Raw genomic sequence first — 11,966 nt, 5'->3', positions numbered from 1 at the left:
CTTATTGGCTGCTGGTTTAGCAAAAAAAAACAGTCAGCTGCACTATGAGATAACAATGTGATGCTAGCAGATTGAGTTAGGACCTATCAGCCTGTACCATCTAGAGCTATATAAATATATTGGTTCTTGGTGAATCACTGCTTTTAGTACTCTGCCTTATTATTACTCTAGAAATGCAAAACAATTCAGGGTTTTAGGTTCTCTTTGTAAGCTTACGTTTGATTTAATGCTTTTAATTTCACTGTCACCCACCCACCCACCCAACCACTAAACACACAAATAACTACAGGTTCAACCAGTGGATGACACAAAAGGGGCAGGCCTTTTTTATTTTCATTTTCATGGCTACAAAATCGTATGTGCGTCCTTTAACTGTTGCCAACTTTTTCATTCTCAACAGAAAGGTAAGACTATCCATGACTTTTTTGTAAGGTTTTGTTACCTTATGAAAATGAATTTAACACTGAAGGGCTGATGTTTTAGGTCAAAAACAATGCATTCTATATTCAATCAATAGTGCAAAGAATATCCCTAATTGTATTTGAAATGTACAGTAGTACTGTGACACCAAACTGTGTGACATGTAATTTTACATCCTACTGCATGACTTTATGACAAAAATGTATGTTCTGCCATTTTTCACAAGAGTGGATGCCATATTGATAGGCTGTGAAGGAATGAAAATGTGCAGATTGGATAAGTAACCATGGCAATTGTCTACCATATGATCAAATGAAACCATTATTGACCCTGAGCGGGAACCATTGCTTCATGACTTTAATTTTCAGAGAAATGTATTGTCTGTTATTAACAAGTCAAAATGCTACATCTGTAACTGCATGAAGGAATAATATGCCATAAGTTTCATGTTGCAAGCTTTATTTAACATCACAACTGACATACTGTAAGAAATTAAATTATTATATTTGGACAAAACCTTCATATGGACAGCAGCCTAAAACAAACACTGATATCCATTATGGTGGCAAACAAAACATTTTCAATAAGACATCAATATCTAAACTTCTGTTAATTCTCAGTAAGATCTTCTGTAGATGTGTGACAAAAATAAAGTCAGTCTGGTTAGTAATAAGTGAAGTTGGTAATGCTGTTTGTGGAGTTGTTTAATCAGAGATTTAATGTCTTTTATCTTCAGTTCATCTAAGGCTGTGGCTGAAGAAAGTTGTAGTTTGTGTTCTTATTTCTCTTTCTTTCAGTGTTTGTTCACAGCAGGTGTTTGAATGATTGAAAGAATGTTTCAGGAACATCAAACTAACCTTTAAATAACATTCTACAAACATTAAGGAAACTGGACATTTTTATATTCTTGGAATGTTACAAATCAGCATTCCTAGAATGTTGAATTTTAAATCAAAATTAAGTTGAAAGAACATTTGAGGAACATCATACCTTTTAAAAACATTTCTCTAAAATAAAAAAATAAAAAACTGGACATTAAAATGATTATATTTGGATGTCACTACAGAGAAATTACCAGATTTATTATTAAAGTCATGTAAACGTGCTTTACTTGCATTGTCAGTTTACTGATTTGCATGTAAATAGGCAAAACTGGTTATTTTAATAAGCTGATAATTGTGAGCAACCAGCTGATTTGCATGTAAACAGGCAAAACTGGTTATTTCAATAAGCTGATAATTGTGAGTTATCAGCTTACTGGTGTGCATGTAAATGTGCTCATTATTGTATCCTGGTTTCCTTAACAATCAAGTCACACCAAATCACACCCTAGCAACTGTTAACGGAATGGCAAGCCAAGCTGACTTTTAATCATTCTTAGGATCTTAGGATCTATCAACAATTCAATTTCCACTAGTTATAATAATGAAATTTTTACTAGTAACAATGGTCATTTCTGATATCAGTAATATCATTTCCACTAGTGAAGACGTGGAAACACATGTGACATTTTTTTCCTTGGTATATTAAGCCACATTAAGCAGTTTTAAGTGTTTTAGAATGTCCCTTCTTGTGTGATATGTTTTAAGTCATCTGAGGCCATATAATAGCTTTATGTCAGATAAAACTGAAATATAATTTGTTATTAGCTGAAAATCTTCTCCTCCACTTTTATAGCTTTTATATCTCCTTCATGTTTTAAATCACAAACAGTCACAAAACAAACACACTTAAATTTGGGTCAGTTTGAACTATACATGCTTGTGAAGCAGAAGAGAACTAGAGATAGTGGCTAAAGATCAAGGCTTGTAAATTAAAGTCTGCTAATTCAAGCTCCACAATGAGTGAGCTATCCATAAAGATCTCCAGTGTGCCCTTGGGTGTTAATAATTTGAAGAATATTACATAGTAAAATCCCCAGAATTAAATCAGCTCTGCTCAGAGTACATATGGTCCCTCTCTAAATAGTGTTAAAGTAACACTGAAGCAGAGTTAAAGTTAATGAGATAATTAAGCAATTAATAAGGCTGCGGCTAAAGTCAGTTGTAGTTCTTGTGTTTCTCTTTTCTTCAGTGATTCTGCTTGTTAACAGCAGGTGTTCATCACTAATGCACAATCATCATTTAATTAATTGCTTAATTATCTCATCAACTTTAACTTTGCTTCAGTGTTATTTTAACACTATTTAAAGAGGGACCATATGTACTCTGAGCAGAGTTGATTTAACTCTGGAGATTTTGCTGTGTACTTAAAGTTCTGTTGTTTTGTGATTAATTCTACAAGATATGTCATTGTAATTATTTTCCTTTTTAAACATTATAGAACTATTTTAGGAAAGGTCCTAGTTTGTGTGGAAACAACGCAGAAAATCAGTCTGACAATCTGTAACTAACATTCAAATGGAGTATTATACAGTCTCAACCAAATATGGTGCTCGGATTGAACTCCAGACTGAAGTAAAAGATAAACTCTTTAATCTTGATGTTGTTTTGGGAAATATGTTTGAAGACTGGGATACTGATCCTCAGCTTGTCTTGGAGAAGGAAGAAGAGTTCTACAGAGGAGCCCCACCACAATGGCTGAACTTCTACTGTGCTGAGAGAAATCATACACCTTTTGTTAAGAGGGACATATACACAAAAATAACAAAACTTATACAAAAGAAAAGAAAAATAAACTGTAGCACGTCCACTATTAATCTCTTTCATCAGCCAGGCAGTGGAGGTACTACACTGGCAATGCAAGTTCTCTGGGACTTGAGGAAAGAGCTCAGATGTGCACGAGTAATTGATTCAGTATCAGATTCAAAAGCAATTGCGCAACAAGTAATACATCTGTTTAATGGGGTTGCTTCACAAATCCAGAACACAGTCCTACTACTTGTGGACAGAGAGACAGACACAAATGAGGACATGCAATTTATCTCTGACTTGCAAGACAATCTGACAAAAAAAATAAAAGAGAGCAATATCAATGCAAACATTCCTGTGGTCATCATTTTAAACTGCCTTCGAAAAAAGAACAAAACAGGAAAGGAGAAACTAATGTTGTGTACAAGCCTTTCAAAAGAAGAGCAGGACAATTTTAATGCTAAACTTACAGAGATTGCTGAGAGACACGACAGACACAAGGAATTTCATGGTTTTAACATAATGCAGAGGAATTTCAGCCAAACTTACATTACTGAGGCCTGTGAATATCTCAAACCTTTAAAGAAAAAAAGGAGACCTCGCAACGCTCAAATGCTATCTTATTTGGCTTTGATTAACTCATATGTCCCAGGTTCATATCTTACTGAGACCTTGTGCCTGGAATTTGTGGATAAGAAAAATCACATTTCTGGCCGTCCCACTTTGGAAAAACAAATGGGAGCCTTTGCAGATCTTCTGGTGATATATTCAACACGTTCTGGAGGGACCAAATATAAGGACAGATGTATACGAATGGCACATCCGATGATCGCTGACAAATGTCTACAGTTACTAACCGACGCTGGCGTAACCTTGAGTGATACGACTATAAAACTCATCTCACACTTATGCCCTCAAACAATTCCCCCTTACTTGGTGAAAACAATCAAACATCTGCTTACAAAGCGAGAAAAATATCTGCCAAACGATGAGAGAGAAGAAACACTTCACAAGTTCTCCAATCTTATCCAAGATATTACGGAGAAAGAAAAAAAATCAATGTGTGAGGGAGTGTTCAAACATGCAGCTAAGAAGCTTCCACAGGATCCATTTATTCCACAAGCTTTTGCACGTTTTTATTACATCAAGCAAACAGATTATGCAAGAGCTGAAACCTGGGCGAAAATTGCTATTAAGATGGAACCAAATAATTCTTTTATCAGAGACACACTTGGACAAGTCTACAAAAACCAACTGAAGAACCACAACCTTGAAATTCTTTCTAGAAAGATTTTACAGATTGGAAAGCAAGCATTTAAAGCTTTTGAAGAAGAGGCAGAGATCGCAGAAAAGGAACTAGACCCAAAGATGCAAGAGGACGGTGTGACACACGTCTCTGCTGTTTTTAATTACAGAGGGCTTTTTGGCTACATACAGGTAGCAAACACGATGTTCTACAAGCTAAAAAACATTAACTCAGAATGGTCCAAAGTGCTCAGACAGGAAACACAGTCTCCCAGTTTAATCAGCTCTGAAAATTGCAAAAAATACCAATCTCTCCTCACAAGCTTAAGGCAAAGAATTGAAGAGAAATGCAATTTTTTTGAGACCTTTCTAATATACTCAAAGCCAAACATTGATAAAAATGAACCACAGTACATTTGGACAGACACTGCCAAGTGCTACGAAAATTATATAAAAGAAGAGGAACAATTCAGCATGTCTTTTGAAGGTCTGCTTTCCGCTTTAAGCCACATCACAAGTGTTTCTGACCTGGAGCAAATCACAGAACAATGGAGAGAGATTTATATGAATTCTCAGTTTGATATTGATGCTCAAAACTACATTCTCGCCAACATCATGTTGAGTCAGAAGTCTGCAAACTCTGAAATACTCAGACCAGTGCCAGAGCTCCAGGACATATTACAGAAACTTTGGGGGAGAGAGAACAAAAACAGAAGCCCAGAGTTTTACCTCTTGGTCCTTTTGCTGTTTTGGCATGATAGTGCAAAGAAAACCAGTAACACTCCCGACCTTAAAGAGTGTGTCCAATACATGTGTGATTCATATGAAAGAACCTATCAGAAACACCTTCGCTCTCGCTACCTTGTTCCTCTCTTCTTCCTTGGGAGCGGTGGAGGATTGCAGAGACTTGTTCATTCCTCTAGGAGTAACCCTGACCACTTTTCTGATGAAAGAAATCAGATTGAGATCACCCGTCTCCTCACTGAAGAGCATGAGAATGCTGAAATCGAAAGTCTTCAGCGTATTGAAGGGGAGATTAGAAATCATAAGGTGTTTGCTTTTAGAGGTGGAAACCAAATTGAAGTTTCACCCCACAATCAGGCCAGTGTGTACAATAAAGACCTGGTCTCCTTCTACCTTGGCTTTACCATCAGAGGACCTGTTGCCTACAACATCAGATATGTCAAGAAATGTAAGTATTTTAGTATTAGTTTGTGTAGCAGTTTGTCTTTCTCCCTCACACACTGTAATGATTCATCACACAGGCTGGGATCCATTTGCATGCTTTTAATGATAAAGGGTAGTCGTACAGGCAGAGTCAAACAGGAGCAGACAGGAATAACAGGGACAGGCAGGGTCGTGGTCAAAATAACAGGCAGACAGGTCAAGACAGGCAGTAATCACTCACAGGTAGTTAGAACAGGCAAGGGTCAGAGGCAGGCAGCGATGGATCAGTAACAGGTAACAATAGAGTCAGCAACAGGCAATAAGACAAGGAACTAACACTCAGAAATGTTCACCAAGGCAAAACAAGACTTCGCGATAAGTGGGTGTGTAGGAGAGTCTTTTATAGTCCAGGTGATGGGTAACAGCTGGAGTGGAAATCAGTCCAAGGCACGGGCTTATGGGTTAAATGTAGTGTGTGTGTGTCAGTATTCGGGAGAAGGCTCCCTCCGATGGCCAGAGGAGGGAACCACGGAACCACAGCATTAGTTTGTGTCTAAAATAAAATATTTGATTCTCTTTTTCTTGCAGCTGCTCAGTTTGTGGACAAACACAAGGAGAAAATCATTCAGCAAGTCAAGAAGGTGGATTCTATCATAGATGACCTTCGCCCACTGATTGGCACTGAGCAATACTCAACCATCATAGCAGCTTCAACAAACGAAGACAAAATGAGACAACTATACTCTATTATATCAGCAGGATATGAAATGAAGGACAAATTTTACCAGAGCCTTTTAAAGTATGAGAAAGAACTTATTCACCTTTGGGAAAGAGAGTTCCAGTGAGTTGTACAGCGTGTTGTAATGGTCTAAAAGCGATATTTGATAAACTTCAAACAGTGCTGCACTGTGCTCAAGAAATTATTGACTCTTAATACTTCTCTTTTTAGTCCTAAAAGACTTTAAGATCATAACTATCAGTGTATTCAAGTTATAAGCATGGGTTCCAATTATGGTACATGGGTTCGATATTGTTATAATGCTCTTTGTAATGATTTACTGAGTACTTTCTTTCTAATTCTATGTACTAAGTAGCTCATTTTTTAAAGAAATTTCAGGAATTGTATAAATCGATCAGTTAAAAATGTTTCATAAACAAGTAATTTGCTGTTGTAGTAAGACTGCATTTATTCCAATAAAAGCAATGTTCCATAAACTCTCTTGGTTATACTTTGAAACAACAACTGTCACGTTGGGTTGTAGTATTTAATCGCACGACAAAGGAGATATCAGGACTCTTTAATGGAGTAATCCAAACAAGTAACAGGGGAAATAACCAGGAAATAAAATACAAAACACCATGTACCGTTAAACAAAGCTAGACAAAGAATGGACTGAAACTGAAAGCTCAAATACACAGCAAACAGGAGTTAACAAGACTAAATTAACAAGACCAGTGGCGATTTCTTTAAGACTGCAAGGGAAGCTCGGCTTCCCTTATAATGTCACAAAATTAATGGTCAAATATGTACTATTGTATTAACATTTTATTGACTAAAAATGCGTTAGAAAACGTTCATCTCAAAGACGAGTTCGTTCAGAATCAGTTACATATAGCAGGTCGGCTGACTCGATTTCCTTCTCATACATTCCCGCAGCGTCACAGTGCATTTCCCTATTGAAGACCAGCGTCCATTGACTTCAATGGGGCTGCTTTGAACGGTTTTTTTCAGCGCTTCGAAACTAGACGGTCATTGGATAAACGCTGCGATTATGTCCCGCCCACAGATGCTCAGCGTCTCTGGGGGTGAATGGGGAGTGGGCTGGCCCGGACTCCGAGCTTCTGCGTGATGATTGGAGGGTCTGTCGAAAGACTGCATCTCCTTTTGACTGACAGCGATTCTGTACTATAAGGAATCACTGAAGCTATTCGCGCTCAGTCCCATCGCGGATTTCTCAAGTTCAGTCGAAATAAAAACTGCTGCAACCTATTTCTTTGATATTTGCTTGGCGAAATTGCTTGATTTTCATCATACATTTCACACAATTATACACCACATTCCTTGTTTCAGTTTTACAGAGTTTAATATTTTTTTTTTAGATCGTTCATTCATTCATTCATTCCTTCATTCATTCATTGAGACAGGTATTTCCAGAGGAGGCCTTCCAAAGTGTCCTGAAAAGTTATGGCCATCACTTTGATTCAGGAAGACTGAGGTCAGAACTTCAAGTCCTGTATTCAGATCAGGACTTGCAGGGTAACAGGGGAAAGCTGTGTGATTACTTGGTGTTCCTTAAAGACATGGAGTTGGACAGTGCAATGCCTCAGCTTTACAAACTGTTCTCATTAGTGGCAACAATTGGAGCTACATCTGCAGGTGTAGAAAGGAGCTTCTCCTGTTTAAAGCGACTCAAGTCCTACACCCGAAACACAATGGGCCAAGGCCGTTTAAGCAGCCTAGCTCTGCTGGCCATTGAGAGGACACTGGTCAAGTCACTTGAAAAGACTCCTAGTTGGTACGACAGGGTCACAGACCATTTTCTTGAAAAGGAACGTAGGGCAGAATTTACTTTTAAATAAATAGACAATTTTATGATGTAGGCCGAAAATGAGCTTCCCCTCTCTGACAGACCAGTAGCCGCCACTGAACAAGACACACCTGAACTGAAGACACTAATTAATCAGTAACCAAGGAGACAAACAGGGAGGCACACAAGGAAAACTGAAACAATTAAAAACTAGAAAAGTGACTATGAAACTGAAAGGATTAGTCCACTGTTAAATACACTTTTCCTGATAAATTTACTCACCCCCATGTCATCCAAGATGTTCATGTCTTTCTTTCGTCAGTCGAAAAGAAATGAAGGTTTTTGAGGAAAACATTCCAGGATTATTCTCCTTACAGTGGATTTCAACGGCTACCAACAGGTTGAAGGTCAAAATTACAGTTTCAGTGCAGCTTCAAGGGCTTTGAACGATCCCAGATGAAAAATAAGGGTCTTATCTAGCGAATCGATCGGTCATTTTATTGCCTTGAACGTACTTTCTGCTTCCGCATTCTTCATAACGCTTACGCTGAATGCCCTACGCCTTCCCTATTCAAGTTACGGAAAAAAACGAAACTGGCACCACAATCTTTCCGTAAGTACAATAGGGAAGGCGTAGGACATACAGCGTAAGCCAGGGATGGGCAACTTCAGTCCTGGAGGGCCACTGCCCAGCAGAGTTTAGCTCCAACCCTAATCAAACACACCTGAACCAGCTAATCAAGGTCTTCAGAATTAGTAGAAAGCTATAGGCAAGTGAGTTTTTATCAGGGATGGAGATAAACTCTGCAGGACACTGGCCCTCCAGGACCGGAGTTGCCCATCCCTGGCGTAAGCGTTATGAAGAATCCTTGAAGCAAGGTTATTATAGTTTTGCATTTTTCATTAGTTTTTATTTTTATTTCGTTTTGACTTTTTGTTTTCAAATTCAGTTTAGTTTTAATTAGTTTTTAAAGTGGGTTTGCTAGTTTAGTTTAGTTTTTATTTTTTGAAAATGCTTAGTTTTAGTTTAGTTTTTATTAGTTTTAGTGTTAGTTTTAGTCTTTTTTTGTAATTTGGGTTATTTGTCAGGGGCAAGATTCAAAAAGGTCAGAAAAAGTATTGTGTAATAATAACATAAATATCAAACAACAAAAACATCATACAATTTTAGAAAATATTAATTCAAAAATAAAACCAGTTCATAAAATGTACATATGGGCACAAATATGTAAACAGTCTCAACACTCCGCAGTAAGTGCAAAATGTGTAAGTGACGTGTGCCAGTAAAAAACCTAAAGAGCCAACAGACTAAAGAAGACATACATGAACCGCCTATTCTATCTATGTAGCCTATTCAACCCATTTTTAAGCCACAACAAGACATTTCTGTCAGATTGTCAGGGAGCTCAATCTGAGAAAAGAACATGACAAATAACAAAACAAACAAAAAAAACCTTTAAATACAGCTTTTCAATTTTTTTAGTGTGTGTGTGACACCTTCAGAAAATTGCCAAAAAATCTACCAAAAATCTACACATCTTCTATACAGAATTCACACCCTATACAAATACCACAGCTGTACAATTTTCACACCCTATACTAAATTTACAATAGCCTACTCGTCTGGATTGAAGCAGCAAACATTCAGTGTAAAGGCCAATTCACACCGCACCGACAAACTCGTCTGTTGGAGTTTGATCGGATCGGTGTGATACCCCTGTTGGCGTTGGTCTGAGTCGGTTTTCACCAGACTGAACATGTTTAATCGGCGTTAGTTTGGTAGTCTGAGCATCCAACAAACTGCAACCAACTCTGACGTAATCTGACCTGACTACGAACCGTTGCCATGACGATGAGGCAAGTCCCCTGCAAAGACAGCTGTTTGATCGCGCCTGCGCCTCACGCACACACAACAAAGCAGCGGGAATGTGACATCGCAGCTTGTTCGTTATAAAAAATAAAATACAGTTAAAAAAATGAAAACATACAAAAGCTACAATAGTCCACAGTGCAATCCTTGCCATTCAGCAAGAGCACGTTAAGAGAGGTAACGTTAACCACCATGAGCAACGCAGTTTACCTTCAGTGACACTAAAACTCTGTAAACTTGATTTTTTTCTAACAGTAATTTTCATTTTGGGTGAACTATGCAAACACATTTGGATTGAAGCAGCAAACATTCAGTGTAAGAGTAAACAAATGACATTATTTAATATTTGAATCACAGCTTATATAGTGTTTTGACATCGACAACCCAAGTGCATTTTACCTCAAACTTGCGTCTAGTTAACGTGCTGCAATAGCAATCGCTTCTCGGGTCGACATTAACACGCTGACAAAGTTATATTCAGAATTAAAAATATTTTTATACCACTTTTTAATGTGTGTTTGTGTAAAGGTGTTCACGAGATACCAACCTTTAGCGAACTTGCTTTCAAAGTCGAACACTCGTTATCATGGAGACGCGGCGTGCACTGACGGGAGGGGCTGTGTGTGTGTGCGCGCGCGTGTATGTGAGAGACGCAGGGAAAGGAAATGCAGCTAAACGTTATTTGCTCTATGAAAGACATTGATAAAGACGAAAACTAAGGACATTTAATCTATAATTTTATTTTATTTTAGTTAGTTTTGCCAAACACACATTACAGTTTTAGTTAGTTATCGTTTTTTTGTAATGCCTCGTTTTTATTTTATTTCAGTTAACGACAATGTTTTTTCCCCACCTAGTTTTCGTTTTTTCGTTCGTTTTCGTTAACGATTATAACCTTGCCTTGAAGACAGGGAGAAATCATGAAAACAGATCAAAAACAATCTCAAAACAGACATAACCCTGCCCACTCCTGCAAATGTGCGTCCTCGTGCTGTACAAAGATAGCCCAACATAGGAGGGAGGGCGGGGTCTCTGGAGGACGATGAGGAACAAACAAAAGTCCAGGAGGTGGGATGATTGGCACCCTGGAGGCTGACTAGGAGAGTCTTAGGCAGGGCGGGAAGCCTCCAGGGCGGTATCTGTGGTGCAGGGATCCAGGGAGGTGCTGGCAGCTCTGGGAGCCACCAGGGTGGCTCTGGTTTAGGAGGCCATGGTGGCGCCGACAGTTCAGGGGGCCAGGGCGGAGCCACCAGTACAGGGAAGGCCTTCTCGGCTGTAGACAGGTAGCCCCCGCAAAATTTTCTTGGGCAGAGCTACGGCTGTGTGTGCAGCCCACACACACCAATGAGCCAGAGCCATGATGGTCAATGTTGTCCTCAAAGGGATGGGCTCTGTGGCAGTTCCTTGTTTGTGGAACTTCTTTTGGAGATCTGAGATTTAGAGTTCTGTCTTTTCATCATAGCAGATGAAAGGAACTCCTGATGCAATGAGGAGTCTGCCCTCATGTTTGGCTGCTGATCAGTACAACTGTACTAACCAATTCTGCAGAACTGCGAGGAGGAGGCCTTGATACCATGGCTCCAATTCACTCACTACTGAGCAGACTCTGGCTCCAGGATGTCAGTTACATATTGGGACATTGGCGGCTTCACTTCTCTACAATGTGAAGTGAAGGTGTGTCATCCATATATTTTTTCGAGTCTACAGTCTGGACTTACATAGATCATGCTCTTGAACACTTACGGAAAAAATGTAACTGGCGCTGCATTTGTAGAATAGGGAAGCCGTAGGACATACAGCGTAAGCTTTTTGAAGAATACGAAAATGCGGTTTTGGCGGAAGCACTCGCAAGGCGATCATTTGTTTATATAAAGCATATACATTTACATTTTTTTCCGAAAATGACAGATCGTTTCTCTAGATAAGACCCTTATTCCTCGTCTGGTATCGTTTAAAGCCCTTTGAAGCTGCACTGAAACTGTAATTTTGACTTTCAACCGTTTGGAGGCCATTGAAGTCCACTATAAGGAGAATAATCCTGGAATGTTTTCATCAAAAACCTTAATTTCTTTTCGACTGAAGAAAGAAGGACTTAAACATCTTGGA

General features: G+C 38.7%; 1 protein-coding gene across 1 annotated transcript; it reads left to right on the top strand.

The window, feature by feature from the left end:
- Positions 1 to 302: 302 nt before the first annotated feature.
- On the top strand, positions 303 to 6,667 carry LOC125263504 (sterile alpha motif domain-containing protein 9-like). Its single transcript, XM_048182497.1, has 3 exons — positions 303 to 404; positions 2,754 to 5,487; positions 6,051 to 6,667. Exons 2-3 carry the CDS (start codon positions 2,820 to 2,822, stop codon positions 6,305 to 6,307), a joined length of 2,925 nt encoding a protein of 974 aa, XP_048038454.1. The 5' UTR covers positions 303 to 404; positions 2,754 to 2,819; the 3' UTR covers positions 6,308 to 6,667.
- The last annotated feature ends 5,299 nt before the right edge of the window (positions 6,668 to 11,966 follow it).

This window comes from Megalobrama amblycephala, linkage group LG2, assembly GCF_018812025.1.
Source record: "Megalobrama amblycephala isolate DHTTF-2021 linkage group LG2, ASM1881202v1, whole genome shotgun sequence".
NCBI classification, from domain to species: domain Eukaryota; kingdom Metazoa; phylum Chordata; class Actinopteri; order Cypriniformes; family Xenocyprididae; genus Megalobrama; species Megalobrama amblycephala.
Note: the sequence above shows the minus strand (reverse complement) of the source record. Positions and strands in the feature narration are given on the sequence as shown.